This window comes from Rhododendron vialii, chromosome 4a, assembly GCF_030253575.1.
Source record: "Rhododendron vialii isolate Sample 1 chromosome 4a, ASM3025357v1".
Lineage (NCBI taxonomy): Eukaryota > Viridiplantae > Streptophyta > Magnoliopsida > Ericales > Ericaceae > Rhododendron > Rhododendron vialii.
The window spans coordinates 2324217-2342987 of record NC_080560.1 but is presented as its reverse complement, the minus strand read 5'-3'; the positions used below and the strand labels follow the sequence as shown (position 1 = coordinate 2342987).

Below are 18771 nucleotides of genomic sequence, written 5' to 3'. Positions count from 1 at the left end.
AAGTGCAAACCCATTTCCTATCGTAGTGCCACATTTAAAGAATATATATACCAACAATTAGAAGACCCAAAATACATTTGCAAACAATCAAAGACTGGAAGCTCAAACCAAATGTCCATTTGCATTCCAAGAACTGAACTATTTTTGCTCTTCCTTTTGCTATCTAGTGGAGTAATAAGTCCACAATTTACAGTCACATGACGATAAAGAGATGTAATGAATTGAAGTTTCAATCTATTTCTCTTGTTTCCTATCATTTCCTAGGTAAAATCATTCATAAAATTGTGATCCAACATGTAATAAAACTTCAAAACAGCACACAATCAATATGCATATCTGCAGTGGTAACATGAGCAAAAGAAAATTGACAGACGTTCTAGGATTTAAACTGCATGGACCACAACATAAAAATTAATCAAGATAAAACACCTAACCAATTCAAGTGCACTGAGATGGAAACAAAAAAAAATTGAAACTATAATATACACATTAATACGAACACTGATTATATGATATATATAGATGTAGATGTACTGTTTGGTATTTACAATTTCAACAGAACAAACTCCAAGAACAAACTATCCACAATTCTGCATCGGCATCAAGTGCGCTGCAGCACCTCACTCCTCTAAACTTCCACTCACAACATTAACACTGACAAGGTACCAGGAGAACAAAATAATACCTGCACACCTGTGAAATGATACCGTTAACTCGAAAATACATGCACCAAATCAATAAAACTGTACATCGGAAATAAGTTTAAATTCTCGACCAAGTACAGAGGAATGAATGGGTAAAAGAAATGGAAGGAAACAGCAGTCAAATGTGCATGTGCTATATCATCCAAACAGGAGGTCAATCATCTCAGAGTATCGAAGGAATCATAAATCAACAAAGGGAATTCACTCCCCTCCTTTTGTTTCAAACATTAGAAAAAACAACGGAGGTCAAGGAGATTGGGCGCTAAAAACAAAATAGAATCCTTACAAGGACGGTCTAGAGTAACAAGATTAATGGCACGGGTTGCCATATAAGCTACCATAGTCTTGGGAAATAATACAGCAAGGTACTGAAACGATAGTAATGAAAAATCAGTTGATATGACTCATCTGAAAATGGAAGTAAAAATATAATGGTGGTTACACCATGAAACATGTGATTTGTGATTACCCTAGTCTATGCATTGAGATAACAAACTTTGCAAATTTCACTAACAATAGCTAGTACATCATCAGTGCGTACAAAGTACAAGAAGTACAAGAACATCAAGCATGGTAGGGATAGCACATCCCTATTGTCGATAAAATATGGACACGCCATTGGAGTGTCCTAGGGCACTGAGATAAACTGCTTGCTTGGTTTAATGAGTTAATACCACTGGCTTCCAAAGTTTTTTACCAATCTGGGAAAAAAAAAGGAAGACAAGGCACCGAACAACTTAGACCATTTTTTGATATTTCAAGGTATCTAGACCAGCTTACGCATTTTGGTAATGGGTATACTCGAGAGAAAGGGTTTGGTATTCGACCTCCCCTTAATAAGCAGGGTCAAGGACTCCTTTTTTGTTTAGGAGCAAACCTCAACTAATCCCTAGGGGCCCAATCCCACTGGCCACCAGCAGGGAGCCAACCATATGGACTAACCTGATAAAAGTTGATAGAACCTGGGAGGTTTGCATACTCAGACATTAGGAGGGAGCAAGCCCCGAAGTCCAAAGTCTTGATCAGTTGGCCTTGCGGTTCAAATAACTTAGACCTTACAAAGAACATAAAGAAGGCTATTGAAAAGTTACCTTTAGTCGTACTCATCACCTTCATCTTCAAAGTGATTCTCCATTTTCAGACCTGTCACGTTATTATTTACAAACTTATCTTGGGCCTCCATCATTGAGCTCTCTCTATTATGTACAATCTCAAGCGGAGTGTTTGATTTAGGGTTGTCGTCATTATTTACAAACATCTTGGTTGTTTCTGGTGGTATACGAAGGCTTTGCCAACCAATTTCTTCACTGCGGCCGTGAAGTTCAGCAACAGCACTGCTACTATCATTCATGGAGTCAAGAGAGCCGGAGCTGCTTCTGCGTGAAAGCCTGCCATCGTCAGACGGCCCAGACATCTGATGCAGCAGACGGCTACTACTACTACTACTGCTACTTAAAGCAGGAGTACTGAAACAAACAAAATATGGGGAAAAGAAGGAATAATTACTTCAGAGATGGGTAAAATTGAATTGTGCTACATAGAAGGCATCTAAAGCAATAACTACGTGACTGAAGCCTGATACGGAGTACAAAACTATGACTAGCTAGGATCCAGACAACACCAAAAAAAAAGAGACACAAATACAAGCTACTATTGAACAATGAATAAAACCATGTTACAATCTAACTAAGCAACAGCTAAACCCATCAAAACTAAAACAAAAAAGAAGAGATTTATGTATAGCATACCTCGCCTGCTGGAATTTGGGAGTGTGAAGATATTCAAATATTGGAACTAGATCTTTAGACCTTGCTTCAATCATACGAGTGGGAATCCTCTCGATCTCAATTTCCCCTCCAGAAGTAGCTTCCCCATCTATTTTGATACCATCGATTGTCATGGACTGAAAGTATATCTTCCGTGCAACAAAACAACAAAGATGTCAGAGTGTTCATCCAAATAGACAAGAAGAATGTGCATTAAACAAACGCAAATCTAAATCTCTTGATCAGCTCCGTAGACATGCAGAATGTGCATTATTAAACAAACAAAAATCTAAATCACCAGATGAGCATTGGTGAATACCTCATGTTTTGCCCACAATGGAAAGCGGGCTTGATGCATCTGCAATTCAGCTTCAGCAATAAATAAATGATTTCTTTCCTCAGGAATATTCTTTGGTTTAGTGGTTGGACCCCTAACCTCAGGATAGACACCATCCTTTTCTGTTATTTCAGGGAAAATTTTACTACTGTCCGAATTCCCATTTTCACCATAAATGTCACTATTATCTTCCCGTTCTCTCCGATTCTGTTTCTGACAAATATTCCACTTCTGGATTGCCTCAACTACTAACCTTGCATCATTCTCAGGAGAAGAGTCCCGAGGCCCCAATCCAGACACCACAGCAGCAGATTCTAAGCCAGAAGATGCCTGCAGTGCATATTGGATCAGACTGCCAGACGGAGAGAAAACCAAGAGGTGATTCAATGCCTTCAAAGAGCTGTTACCCGCATGGAAATCATTGCCTTTGCACTTGTGGAAAGCTGAAGCAATAGCCCCAGGAAGGGAACTCATCCTACCCGTGGCAGCTGCTGCAGCACCACTTACAGTGCTTTTCCAACCATTGCTTCCACTCCTTATTCTGCTGACAACAGAAAGGGTAACAGGAGAACCGGATCCACAGAGGCACTGTTGATTAAGCGAGTGTGAACCTGAATTTGGCACCCAATGAACTGCAGGCTTGTTCATAATACCTGGTCCATTGTTTTTACTAGTACAAAGAGCATCAGGTGGCTGAACATTGACCAATCCCCCTGAAGGAGATATAGCAAACAAATGGCTTGTCCCTCTCGAGGAACTAATCATGATCCAGTGACTGTCGTCACTGAAACTGATATCCTGTATAACCTGAAAGAGAGTTTTGAAAGTAGTAAATATAAGATGACTCAATCTCCAAGCAATAACAAATTTAACCTGAAAACAAAAGCAATAGAAGGCCTTACTGCATTTGTAAAACCTCGTTGCAACCTATACAGATGTATGTAAGATGCACGGGAATCAGATCCAGAGGAACTTCCTGATTGCAACGGCATTATCCGGAAAACATTAATGTTGTGACCCTGAACTGAAGCTGTAACTAAAAGGGTCCCACTAGGATCAAAGCATAACGACGAAATTGGGCTCTTATGCGCTCTGAATTGGGCAATGACAGACTTACTGACGATATCTCTGACAATTACCTATCAAACCAAGGACTGTTACAGTAAGAATAGCAGGACTTTTAAGCATATACAAGCATGCATAAGCAGTCAATAATATGAATAGTATAGCATGCTAAAATCAGTTCCCCTCACGGACTATCCATATACGGAGTAAGAATTAAGAAACCACAAGCGTGGAATCTGCACAAGGCCAGATGTAGGTCAAAATACCGAGAAACGTTCCTAGCTCAATTCAAATGGGAATTTCATTAAAAAAAACAAAATTTGATTCTGTAACTTCTGAAGATACAAACTTAAACAGAGAAAGGCAAAGTTCAAGAGAATCATGACAATCACACGTAAATTGAGACAGAGAGAGAAGTTAGCTAGCAGTAAATACAATAAACAAGAGAATCAAACTTGAGTAGAATTGAACATACCATTCCAACATTCTCTGCATCTGGCGAATGGCCATTGATAGTCCCATTAACCCTCCAGCCAGGATTCCCAAGTTGTACAGAGCTGTCGCTCTCAGGTAAGAGATCAGAGTAGTACCTAGACAGCTTCTTATATCCCATGTCCCCAAGAGTCACAATCCCTGCAGCAAGTTGCTTGCTCGATTCTTTTGCATAGTGCACAACCAGGCTCCCATTGGAAGCAGAACCAGAAACACTTGCAGAAGGGGTAAGATGTTGTGGAGTAACACGCCCAGAATTTGAAACTGTAACTGGACTGCCACTGTAAGCCAGCCACCTAGGACCAACTGCAAGAGGTCCATAGCCTATTCCACCAAATCCAGAGCACCCGGTAACTACCTGATTGGTAACAATAGTATAGTCCCTTTCTAAGGTTGCAGCATCAAAACAGTGTATCTGTAAAAAAAAACTCCACTCTTAAAGCTCTTATGTGCAAAGAGAGAAGAGTCAAGAAGCACACAAGCGAACATACCTGCGCTGCTTGTGAAATAGCAACAAGTCTAGTGCTGCACCGAACCGAATAAATGGGTGATCGGAACTTCAGCACATGAACATAAGATTGAGATCTTAAGGAGTAAAACCGAATGACAGTTGGTGTAAAACCACCATTTACTGGATCATGGAAATTTTGGGTGCTTCCATTACATGGCATGCCTATAGCATCCGGAAAATTACCACCTCCACAAAGGGATCCATCCGCACAAACGGCCAGCATAGGACGGCTATCTGCAAATTTATCCCCAAATCTCTTTGATGCTATGGGTTTAGGCAACACATGCATAAACGATACAGGGCCATCATGCCTGGAGACTAGGACACGAACATTATCTGCTTCTTCAACATCCCAAACCTGAAAACCAGACCGATACCCCAGCAAGAGAACTCGGCGGGTGACGCCTCCCTCCCATTCTAAAATGTCAAACCCAGCCCAGAGCACCTTCATTATGTGAGTCAAAAAAAGGAAATGAGTCATGTCCACTCTTGGATCTCAAATATAAGAATCGGAAATGACAAGAACACAAAAGAAAGGAAAAAAATGCACAAATTCATAAGACCCCAAGGAATAAAATGAGTTAGCAGAGATCAAGGTGACATAAATTTTGAGATAGTTCTTAGCTTGTTCTTAGCAACCACTTCAAATGATCCACGACATAAGTTTGAGCACGGCTTGGTGGATGAGAGACTTTGAAAATGCATAAGAGGCATAAAGACGTAAGAAAATCACAATATTCAATGGTAAGAAGCATCTGGCCACCATTGTTGGGGTTTGGCTATACATCACAATTGAAAGTCATATCACCCAATAAATTACATCAAACTCAAACCAATATCATCCTTACTGTTGTAGACATACCTCTGCCCTTATAGCATGGGCAACTTGTAAAAAAACTCATCACATCAACATTTCACATCTCCCAAGAAGCCAAGACAGCACAAACTCGCAATACAATCGAACTCCTCTAAAAACAACTGCTAGCTAGATTTACCAATAGAAATTCGTCAATTGGATCTCCAATGCGATGTTATAAATAGTTCTCTAGGGCATGCTACCAGACTGACTTCTGATGAGGAGGAAGAACAATTTTAACCTCATGTACAGTCAGCAGTTGCGTATTTGACCTATCCTTTTAAAAAAAATTGGAATTTGTATTGTGCTTTCATTGAAGAGTTTTCAGTATAGCAGTAATTGGTGTTTCCTTTGATTTTCTCATAAAGTTATAATGAAAAATCCACAGTACATCAATTGTGCAACCTATGGTTTATGTGTCTACTGTCTACAATCTACATAGAGAAGAATGCCCACCAACGGCATCATGTGGGTACGATTTTCCCGTCCATTCCTTTGGATCTCTAACAGATACTTTTCAGCGAAGAAGTATGAAATGCCAAGAATGTTCAAAACAAATAGTTTAAATATTGTAACGTAGACTTCAAATCAGTAGAAACGAGAAAATTTGACTAGAATACCGACATGTACTGAACTTTCTTTTGGAGGCTCCCATGCACTTATCCCATGGGTTCTAGATATCAGTCCTTACTCCTTACAGATCGTATCTGGACCTCCTATAGTTGTCAAGGGCAAAAGGCGCATCGAAGCGCAAAGTTCTATTGGCCTGAGGCGAGAAGCACAAAGCGAGGCGCGCGCCTTTTCGAAGAGAGGCGCACCTGTGTGAAAAAATATTACTTTCTGAAAATAATTGTGTTATGTGCGCTTTTTTGAAAAAAGCTCGTTGTTGTGTGCACTTTACTAAAAAAAGCGCGTTTTTTTGACCGATTTGAAAGAAGTGTGCTTTTGCTTGACTTTTTCAAGTCGCCTTGCCTTGGGACTAGGCGCGCGCCTTTGAAAACTATGGGACCTCCAATACCAATCGACACTATCCGATACCGGCCAATAGGTGGCCATATCGGCGCGCGCCTTTGAAAACTATGGGACCTCCAATACCGATCGAAACTATCCGATACTGGCCAATAGGTGGCCATATCGTCAATGTGAATATGTATCCAATAGCAATAACATATATTTGCAGAACAAACACCGTTCTGAATATTCAATCATCATCCACGAAGACCTATTGTAAAACTCCAGTTAGCGAACCTAGAATGTGGCTAAATCCCACCTTCAGTAATAGGAGGCAAAATCAAGGGTAGAGGAAGGCCACCAGGGGTGGAACTATGCTGTGGCAAGTGGAGGCACTTGCTCCCACTCTCCAAAGAATGCGCCAAATCTCTTCTAATAATAATAGGATACTTCCTAAAAGTATTAAATAATGCAAATATAACTGAATGAAACACAACTCCACTCATTTAGACTTTCATTAAGAAGATACCCTGGATTTGCCGATTAGGACAAAAACATATATAGGTAACGGATTGTAAATCAGCTAAGCCATTTAACTCGGGTTTTTTATGGAACTATATTAGTCAGCATTTAAAAAAGTTCCGGGCCAAAAACTAAGATCCAACAAACTTGACAAACCAGATGCCACGTCTCAAAATGACAAACGAAAACTGCCCAATTTCTGTTACTCTATCACACACAAAATAAAATTCACATTTCGAACTCAAAATTGCACCATTAGGGGAACAACATGTGGTTAGCATTTACAAATCCAATGGAGATCCAAATCATTCATCAGACACAAGGCAGAAATAAATGTAAAAACAAATAAAACAGGGTGGTTTCTGTTAAAAATGTCTACACATATGAATGCCATTAGATCACTTCATGTTAAATTTATAGCTATCGGATAATTTCTTTTCTAAAAGCTATAGAGAATATTCTCCTAATAAATCTACCACTCTCTATCCTCACTTTTTAGGCAATGTGTCTCTATGTAAAATAATGTTGCATTATATGATCAAATAGAAAAATATCTCAAAATGGTAACTGACGCTTTGTGGAAATTACAACTATCCCGTAGAGCAATCAGGTAGTACGGGCAATTTAGAAGTTGAGATTATAATACATTCCGACATGCCTTTAGACTATAATAAATATCTCAAAAACTTGTTGGATTGTCAGAACAAATACCAGTCATATCCTTGATTCCTTGTGCAAAGCGTGAATTAAACGGCTGGCATTTTGAACTTTTGGCTGCTTACTAAACCAAGGACGTGGTAAAATAAATTGTGAACTTAAAAAATAAATGCCGACAATACAACCATAACGTGTTTCTTCATACTTGTCTGGTTATCTAAAAGAACAACGGCCACGTGAGAACCTAATAAATTAAACCACGACAAGTCAATTGAAGTGCATCTATGTTCAAGCCCATCCAACAGTTACTAAACACGTGACTAGTGATCTTTGGACACCGCAATAAATCGCATCCTCAACAACTCGACCAAACAACATTATACCCCAACTGACCAATACCAACAAGGCACATGGAAATCTTCTCACAAACGCAACAATATCTTCAACTGGCCAATGAACTGGAAAAATCCTTTAAGCAAAAGTGCAATTGGACATGAGATCTGCAGTATAAAAACAAACCAAAAGCACATGCACGACAACTTTGTCCGAAAACATTGGATAACTTTCATCTACACTTTTCTTCACCTTCAATGAATATGAAGGCGTTCAAATTTCAGAGATTAAGCCTCATAGTGCAAGCCCTTGAGTGGTGACTTGGCAGCTTGGCCACAACTCCCATGCAACGCCGTATCATGCTTAACATTTAACAACTTTCATGTAAAGCATCTAAAGACCTTCCATGGAATAATCCAGATTTATATCTTCATAATCTGTATATTTGGACACTTGGACCCAAGATATTCTAAATCAACTGCTCTAAACTATATGAGATCAGGCACAAAATCTAGCCACAAATTAATAGTCTTCCTAACAGAAATCATAATACTGTACTTCCCTAAAAAAAGATAATTGAAGATTTCATTGGAGTAAGTAATTGCAACATGTAATACATAAATCATGCTAGATTCAACCCTAAACCAACAATAGTCACGCAAACAGCCATGCAGTTGGCAGTGGTTGAGGTGAAAACAATGCCCAAACAAAACTTGAACACCAATACAGAATTCTCATGTTTTAATGCTCTTCCACATTATTCTTCGTTTGTCACAGATATTCTAAATCAACGTCTCCAACTGACTTACTATCTGAGATCATGCACAGAATCTAGCCATCTTCAAATAGTTTCCCCTACAGAAATTAGAACAACACACTCCCAAAAAACAGCTAGCTAAAGAATTGCATGCAGAAAGTAATTGCCACATCCTCCTAAGGGCATACTATCTGAGATCATGCACAGAATCTAGCCATCTTCTAATAGTTTCCCCTAGCAGAAATTAGAACACCACACTCCCAAAAAACAGCTAGCTAAAGAATTGCATGCAGAAAGCAATTGCCACATTCTCCTTAAGGGCATCACTCATCAGTTTTTCCTCACATAATCCTTCACTATGACCCTGCTCTCCCTCCCTCAATCCTCTCTATACGGTCGCGAATATTAGTAGTTTTGGAAGCTATCGAAAGAGGCTTTCATGCACGTGCATAATGTGACTTAGACTCTGACAATAAAATTGGACGAAATCCACTAAAGAAGTACCTGATCGTGGCTGTTATCATTATCTCTCTCCACAATCGCCGAAGCAGCCGATGCCGCCGACCTCGCGACACTCGAAGCACCGGAAGAAACGATCCTCAGGTAGCTCGAAAGGGCACGAAACGACGTCGGAATGAACCCGTTGGCCCGCCCAGGATGCTTCTGGCCATCATTCCTCATCCCAACAACTCACAAGAGAACACAGAAATATCAAAACCCTCTGATTCTCCAAACCCAACTGACTGGCAAAAAAAACTGATCATAACATCAGCCCAGTTCTAGTTCCCTTTAAAAAGCCCTAACCATTCACAAATGAACAAACTTTCATCTCACAGCTGTCTCCATCCCCTCCAAACACTTGGAGAAAATCGCTGGTGGAACAAAAAACCCTCACCAAATCAGAACAAAAACGCTTCAAATACGTCGTCCCGTTCCACCATCAAACCAACTTCCTTTTTTTTGTTGTTTTACAAAATCGCTTCCGAGAATCAATCGGAAACAAACAAAAAGCTGGAAACTTTTTCCTCCTTCCCTATATAACCAAACCGAAAACCTAGCTAAAAATCAAAACAGTATTATACAGATGATATCAACAGTTTTTTCTTCGGGGGTAATTGAACAGGGAGATAAAATTATTGAATGAAAGAATATTAATCGGAATGATTGTGTTAGGGTTTTGGTCGGAAAACCGCTGACAAATATTGGGGGAAATCTATAGATACAGAGAGAGAAGGTGTAGAGAGAGAGAGAGAGAGAGAGAGAAGGGGAAGGGATCGATTGGAAGATCGGATAATGAAGGGGGAAAATAAAAGACTATCCGTTTACGTCTCTGTTTGTTTGTTCGTTTCTCTCTCTATAAATTGGATCGGGTCGGTGTTTAATCTCCTCGCACGGCAAGGTTTGGATCGAAAAAGAATACGAGTACACCGTATACATGTCGCTTTGGGACCCGTGTCAAATCCCGTAAAGATGATCGAAACCGCTTATTTTGTTCAATTTTTTTTTTTTACGGTTTACACTCAATTGGTAGGAACATTTATGAAACTTACAATTTTGTCCCATAATTCACGACTAAATTCTAAAGCAAAGTTGTACTGTATATTCTATAAACACCTGTAGCGATATTTGATTAAGTTGATTTTTTATTAGGGACGCTACACATAATATTTTGAGCGAAATGAGCAATTCAAATATTCTTTGTGAGATCTAATACGAGTCTCAAATCTATAAGTATAAGGGATATGTACATATAAAGTCTGTCTCTCATGAGAGGGTCCTCATTTTAGTTAAAATGTGAATCTCTCTATTTCTTCCATTTTTAGATCGAATTTCAATAATTTGAGCCACTCAATATAATCAGAACATGATTTTAAGAATACTTGTGAGAACTTAGAAAAACAAATGACCGAAAAGAGCTTGATTTGAGCAATTTTTATTTGAACCGTTCAATAAAAAATTGTTCGAAACTGTTCAAATGAAGCATTTTTCAGTCTTTTTTTTTGCCGATTTCACGCAGATACCTTTAAAATTATGTTCTATAAACACATTGAGCGACTCGAATCATTAAAATTCGATCGAAAAAAAAAAGTCTGCATTTTAACTAAAATCAGAACTCCCTCCCGAGAGACGAACTGTGTACATATGGCATCAGCAGGTTTGGCCCGTTTGGGCTTGGATCGTCAATTTTTTTTTTCCCACTTTGTGTACACCTTTTACACCTCGCTCTCTCTCTCTCTACGTCGGCACAGTCATGACGGTAAAAGGTCAACGCGGTGAAAAGTGCAACAGCTTTTTCACTCGTTTTTAGTAACAAGTTTGGGGTCCAAGTTTTGATAATTATCATCACACTAATACAGAAAAACAGATTGCAGATTAACGTATATATAATCACTAGTAAAAATTTGTAAAATTATATATATATATATATATATATATATATATATATATTTATAAAAGTCTCAGTGAAAAGTTCGATACAACTAGGTATCTTATCTTATGTTTTTACTAGAAAAATATTAATGAGCCTAAATACTTTTCCCGTTAGTAATATGCAATTCTTCATGCAGGTGTATATATAAAGTACTTCTTGAGTCCATAAATAAAAGGAATTTTCTGTATTGTAATTCAGAATAATAATGCTATCATTGTCGATAGGTTAGATTCGTAAGAGATTACGAAGAAGTTGAGGTTAGTTGACCTAACTTTTTAAGTTCGAACTCAAATAGCTTAGAAATATAACTTTTTGTCTATACAAAGTAGTATCACATTCCAAACGTAATTCGTGATTATTTGAAATGATGAAAATGCCGATATTGCAATTTATTATGTTCCTTTTGCATGTAATAACACTTCATTCAGGATAGGAAAAATATTAATTTGTTTAAAAAAAAATCGAGGAAATAAAAACAAGCCTGAGTGGGTGTTTTCTTTTTTTTAAACAGTTTTCTTTTATTAAAATCCAAGCCAAAGAACCAGGGGGGGAAATACAATCTCATTATACAAAAGGCAAAACTTCAACATTTTTACGCATTTTATATAAAATTCAGGAAATAAAAACTCTTTTATGGTTGAAACTTGAAAGTAATGAAAGCATATACTATTACTATAATTTAGTCTTTTATTCCGATTCTTTTGCGAAGCACGGGTTTGCTGCTAGTATTATAATTTGATCTCTTATTCCGATTCCCGTGAATAACACGGGTTCGATGCTTGTAAACTTATATATAAATCATAAAAGATGATTTGTTTGAATTACTATCAATTAGTATATCCATTTTATTGAAGTTGGTTTTTTTGTGTGTGCCCCAAGCTAAAATAAAATTAAAAAATTGTTACCAAAACAATTACTCCATTATTATGATGGGAAGTGCGGGAATAACGGTGTTTTCCATGCCGCATGGGAAAGCTAGCCTAAGACGTAGGGACGACTCCGACGGCGATGGAATCCGATGAGAATCTGCGATTCGATTTCCAGTTGGTGGGGGCACTAATCCCCTTAACGCGGAGATTAGAGTCCCGACAGGTGTTTGAAACCCGTCTGTTAACTAAAAGGGGGACTTTTCATCAGTTGTGCAATAAGTGGTGCCCGTCCTTCCGGACGATAGTTATGGCTAGAACCGGACGTTTCATTGGCGGGTAAGAAGCTCTTATGGTCACGTCCAATGAAAGTTGCTACGCTAGTTGCCCCCTTCCACCCTTTTGATTATTAAAAAAAAAAAAAATCTAATAGTAGTCCATTTTCTACGCCATTTATACGCGGAGTTGAAAATTGAAACCATTAATATTTCACAGCCGATATTGACCAACGCCCAAGCCATCTGGGAAATTTGCACACAGACACGTACTAGGGGGCCTGTTTTTTTAGGGTATAGCCCATGTTATACCTATAGCCCATGTTATACCCGAGCGTGCGTTCAAGCCGTCCCAAACATGTTTTGGACCGTCGGGATTTAGAGGAGAGAGAGTGGCTGGCTTGGTTCTACATCGGGCTTCGACGTACTATATTCAAGTCCCGTTTTCACTAAAAGGTTTACGCTACAACTCATTGATTTTTATAAAGTTGTTCATACTAAACTTCTTCTTCTTCTTCTTCTTTGTCAAAAGTTGAGTTATTTGCGTTAAACTAAAATATTCAACAAATTTTCTTCTACTGGCCCAACACATTTTCTACAACTTATAATTTAGTGGAAACGGCTTGACGTTTATGGAGTACAAGAAGTAGTCCATAACTTAACGGTTAGCGAAAACGCCCCCTCGGTGTTTGTTTGATTTTTTCTTCCCGGATATACACCCTCCCTTCCCTTGGAGGAGGATAATTAGTAGGAGTATAAGTTTTAGAAACCCATGTTGCGTCTAAATTTTATCCAGCTTGGAGCATTACCGATTATAACTGTTACAAAATTGTTCAGGGGCAAAATGAAAATTTTACATATTTGTATTTTATCCACCCCACAAAATAACTATAAACCAAATCAAGTAACTTTTATTTCCCTTCCAAAATAATCCCCCTTCAATCGTATCCCTCTTTTATTATATCTCCCTCCTCCCGTTCAAAATTTTGACTGCAAACAAACGAGCTAGTAATACTAATTAAGGATTTGATTTTGGTTTTTGATATTCAAGCTCCATTTTTTACTGATGGTGCTGCACTTTGTTCATCTTCACGTTAAAAGTGGAGCGCCATTAGTAAAAAGTGGAGTGCGAATATAAGTTTCTTTGATTTTTTGTAAACCAAAATGAAATTAAGTTTTGTAAAAAAAAAAAAAAAAGGGGTTGGATTAGCCATGAAAAGTACTAAAAGATTGTGCATGTAACTTTGTTTGTCATTCATTTGTCAAATCCAATGTCCAATGCTTGTGAATTTGGATCATATCAATTTGTTTGGAAATCAAATGAATTTACCACATTATTTGGCGTACGTCCATTTACATGCATGCACTTCATTAAAATGCCAAAACTAATTATGAGAGTGTTTGGTAACTTTAATTACTTTTTTACTTTTTATTTTTAGCTTTTTGTCTTTTTGGCTTTTGAATTATGGTCGGAATGTATTTTTTAGTATGATAGAGTGTTTGTGAGATACGTGCAGAATGTATTTTAAAATAGTAGTAGTGTTGATAGATGAATGACGAAAATAAATTATGGATTGAATTTTTACAAGATTGCCGTTTGCTTTTATTATTGTGTTAAAACAAGTGTAAATATTTTTTCCTTTGATTTTTCAGATTGACGTGTAAGGACGAATTTTTCATACCACACAGCAACAAATGGAGATGTTCAACTTTTTTCATTTGAATTTTTCAATTACCACATTCGACTTTTTTTTATTGGAATTTTTTTATTTGATAGTAGTTTAGAATAAATATTCTCTCTCCGTATCTGGTGTCGAGAGGTGAGAAGAGGATAATGAAATAAATGGGAGGACAGAACCGGTAAATATGTGAAAATACTTTTAGGTATTTTGATCAATCAACAGAAAATGGGAAAAGCCAAAATGAGAAAAGCTCCTCCGGACCCCATCCCATTCTCCATTCTCTTTTCCTTTATCAAAATCAGCAAATCTACTTGGGCAAAAATGGGTTTTAGAATTGAGTTGTCAAACACCCACACTGCAATAAGGAGAATGCAAAAAGACAAAAATGGCCTTGCCAAAACACCCCCATAAAGAGATACACGTGCTTCTATTATTTGCCAGCTACATTCTCAAAATTTTGTGGAACGTGCAACCATATGCATTGTACTATATTGATTTAAAATAAGGTTGCGTACAAGTTTGATGTTTTTTGTTCAACGTATGGGTGCTAATAGCGAATATTTACAAGATGAGTTAAAATACGATATCAGTAGCGAAATATAAGTAGTTCAAAGGAAAATGATTTCAGCGCTCCATTTTTATATGAATGCATTTTAAAATTTGTTTTTTAGTGCTTGTTTTGTGTATTTTTAAGCACAGTAGGACAAAAATTGGAGTGTATTTACAAATAAATAAAAAAGTTGAGTGCTAAAATAATTGCGATTTTCCAAATTATGAATTAATTTAGGGAAATCTGTGTGATCATAATTTAGCGGACCACTAATGGACCGCAAAATATCATCGGAGTGCTAAAATAATTGCAAACTGATGTCAAATTAATGTTGGTCCAAACTTATTTATGGATTTGATGATATTTTGCGGTCCATTAGTGGTCCACTTTATTTGAATTATAAATAGTGCACCACAAAAATGAAATATGTACATTAAACGTGCCCAATATAAACACATACGGGCCGGTTCTACCTACACATATTTTTACATAATTTGTGATACTCAATCTCAGCCATTGAAATCAATGACTAAGAATATAACACTCTATCTCTTCCCTCTCCCTCTCCTCATCTAATTCCTCCCTCTCTCCTTCCCCACCACACAACCCCGCCTTTCACATAACCAACTCCGGCTGGCAGCCGGCACCTTCGTCTTCGGCGACTCCCCTCTCTCTCTCGTACGGTTAATTTAGTTATTGGAAAATCATATACATACACGAGAGAGTGTGCTCTCCTCTCCCGTCCTCCCCCTCCGCCGACGACGCACGTCACGCACCCGATCTCGCCGTCGCCTCCGCCTCCTAGCAACCACCGGTGCGGAACGCACCGATGACGGGAGCGACGACGACGAGGACTCTACTGCATTTGGGTTGCTACTACTAGATCCCATACTCAAAGATCCAAAATCAAAATTCTCGGTCCAACTGCTACGGCATTTGCTTCAATTTTAGGATATTACTCAGACACGTAGATGTCATTACGATTGAGAATGTGGAGGTGGTTTTGAAGTGGGTGTTGCTTTTTAACAAACTGGAATTGATGAATTAATATGGGGGGACTGTGGTTTGGTTGGTCCGTCTCTATGTGTCTCTCTGCAAGTGTTTGAATAGGAAAGGGATAAGGTTACAATAATAAGGCTTTCTCCGACCTCCGCGTTTCTATGATGCGGCGCCGCCGACGAAGAATGGCAGGAGGGGATCTGGAGCGGCGGTTGTTATAGTGTTTTGTGTCGAAGGATGTGATGTTTTATGTGGTTAATTTATTGTTTCAGTAACTGAAAAAGAATCGCCAGACGGCCAGAGAAGGAGGAGTCGGCTGCAGCTGAAGTTGGTTCAGGAAAAAGGTCAGGTTGTGTGGTGGGGAAGGAGGGTGGGATTAGGTGAGGAGAGGGAGGGCAGAAGATTAATCCTAGGGCCGTTCAGCTAAATAATGTCACTTGGCTTATTTTTTTGTGTTTATTCAAAAAAAATTCGCATTTGTTAGTTTTTTATTAAATTTTAAGAGATTATTGCTTGTTCGTGACAAGAGAAATTTAAAAAGTAAAAAATTAAGATAGAAATCCATTTTTTTTTAATAAAGACAAAAAAATTGACTTATTAGCTTATTTTTGTCTTTATTCAAAAAAATTATGTTTCGATCGTAATTTTTTACTTTTTAGATTCATTTTGTCACGATGAAGCAATAATCCCTAAAAAATTGATGAAAAATTAACAAATGTGAAAAAAAATAAGCCACTTGGCTTATTTAGTCATTGATTTCAATGGCTGAAATGAAGTGTCACAAATTGTGTTAAAATTTATGTGGGTGGAACCAGCCCGGAGTACATATGTGTATATGTATTCATATGTAAAGTTGGTTTTATAAATGCCTTTACCGAAATGTAGGTGAGCTAATTTTTTACAGGGATCATAAACAAAATGAGCAATTCGGATCATTTTTTGGAGATCCAAAACAAGTCCAAACCGAATCTATACTTGTAGGTACAGATTATGCATCTGGGTGGATAGCAACTAGCAACCCTCCTTTGGGCATGGCGACAGAGACTCTAGACCTGCAACGAGGGCTCCTGAGGCCAAAAAAGGCAATAGGTAAATCATGGAACTCAAACGGGAGCGTGGTAGCATCGGCAGGCCTCGACTTTGTGACCACATAAGACCCAAACCCAATGAGAGTTACCCAATGCCATATTGGCTACCACCACAGGCATGATAAACACAAAATCAGTTCGTTTTCATCATATATTGGAGCACAATGCGACAGTGCCAAAAACACTCCATAATTCTTTCCTCCAACTACGCACAACAAATTACTTAAAAGTGCAACTAGATGTACCCTTTATGTCAATATCGATCGGTAGATTCATCGTTAAAACAAAAGAGTAGATCTTTGCATTATTAGTATTATTTTTTTATCATCGATCTTTGAATTACTTTTACTCCAATGATTGTTTGCCGGCGGAGCCAGCTAAGCTCCATTTCAGAAATCTTCTTAAAAAATAAGCAGTTTATTTCACATTTTCAAACTGAAAAATAATGTAAATGAAAAATAAGTTTTCAATTTTTTTTGCATCGTATAAAAGATTTCTTCGAGATCTTTCAAACAAGATCTATATTGCATATCTTTAAATTTCAATAAAATCATAATTTTTGAGCTTGAAATTATCTTCTTAAAAAATAAGGACTTTTTTTCGTTTGCGGAACGGGCTCTTACGGTAAGAGTGTTGAAGAATTCATTTCCAACTATTTTTATCAAGTAGTAAAAAAATCTCAAAGAACCACTAGATTTTCCCTTATGTCAATATTTGTTTTAGTGATATTTGTTTTTTATTTTATCGGCGAGCAAGTGAGGGTGTCCAATTAACTCCATTCACTCTCTCTCTAACTCTAAAGACTCTATATAATCCTAAAGAAGTCGCCGCCCCATCTCCCTCCTTCCCTTCCCCCTGGGTTTTACGCCTCAATGGGTGACGGGAGGGATTTCTCTCCCTCGTGAGGGTTTTTTTTCTAGATTTCGGAGATTTTCTCTCCTTCCCCCATTCTCCTCCTTTTCAAACCACCATCCACCACCCCTCCTTCGTCATTTTGGAGGTTGTGCCTTGAAGATCGTGGTCGCTAGAGGCGTCCTCCCCCTGCCGGAGTGGGAGATCTAGGTTGGTGGATGAAGTCTGCTTCGGTACGACGGACTCCGTCCGGATCCATTATTGATTTTTCTCTATTTTTTTTCTGGTTCTCTTCTTTGGTGTCTCCTATGTGGGATTTCTCTCTGTTTGTGGGGTTTCTATCACCCTTGTGTGGGTGTTTTTTGTTATTTTTTGCATTGTTCCGTTTGTTTGGAGTAATTGGTTTAGTTGGAGTTGGATATAATTTTTGGACTACGTCCCCTCCTATTTGGTTTTTTATCCCTTATTTAGGAATGAAGTTTTCTCTTGATGTACTATCTATAATACCACATGTTATCGTTTTGGGAAAAAAAAAAAATTAACTCCATTCCTAACTATTCCACCAAATACATGTATAGCCTAGTAGGCATTCTTTGGTTGATTTTTGTAACAACTTAAATTTTAAATTCTGAAAATAATTGAAAAGTAAACATGGTTTCAGAATTTAGGTTAGAGACGTTCGGATCTAGGGACCCTACAGTGAGCAAAGTCATTAAAGGGTGTAGTGAGTCATCTCAGCCATCTATCTCAACAATCAATGAATCGGATTTAAATCCGAACCGTTGAAAACATTTTTGGACGGCTGCAATGGCTCACTACACCTTATTGTGACTTTGCTCACTGCAGGGGGTCCCTGGATCCAAACGTCTCTAGCCTAAATTTTGATACCATGTTAACTTTTCTAAAGGGTGTAGTGAGTCATCTCAATCGTCTATCTCAGCAATCAATGATAACTCCGGACTGTTGAAAATATTTTTGGACGGCTGCGATGGCTTACTACACCCGTTCAAATTCTCCTGTTTACATTTGTTCTTTGTTTGCATTTTACTTTTCCCCTTTGTCCTTTGTTTTTAGGTG

At 38.1% G+C, this 18771-nt stretch overlaps 1 protein-coding gene across 4 annotated transcripts; it reads right to left on the bottom strand.

Moving 5' to 3' along the window:
• Positions 1–489: 489 nt before the first annotated feature.
• On the bottom strand, positions 490–10348 carry LOC131321585 (autophagy-related protein 18f). Of its 4 annotated transcripts, none has more exons than XR_009198585.1 (9): positions 9456–10348; positions 4856–5320; positions 4348–4779; positions 3710–3946; positions 2790–3614; positions 2453–2619; positions 1796–2170; positions 991–1072; positions 490–693 (listed from the first exon to the last, which is right to left on the bottom strand). XR_009198585.1 is itself a non-coding variant. In XM_058352465.1 (8 exons), exons 1-7 carry the CDS (start codon positions 9630–9632, stop codon positions 1798–1800), a joined length of 2676 nt encoding a protein of 891 aa, XP_058208448.1. In that variant the 5' UTR covers positions 9633–10348; the 3' UTR covers positions 490–693; positions 1796–1797. The 4 variants fall into 4 exon arrangements, 2 of the variants coding, with proteins under 2 accessions (XP_058208448.1, XP_058208449.1); XR_009198586.1 differs by having other exon boundaries at positions 490–685; XM_058352465.1 differs by lacking the exon at positions 991–1072.
• Between the last annotated feature and the right edge of the window lie 8423 nt (positions 10349–18771).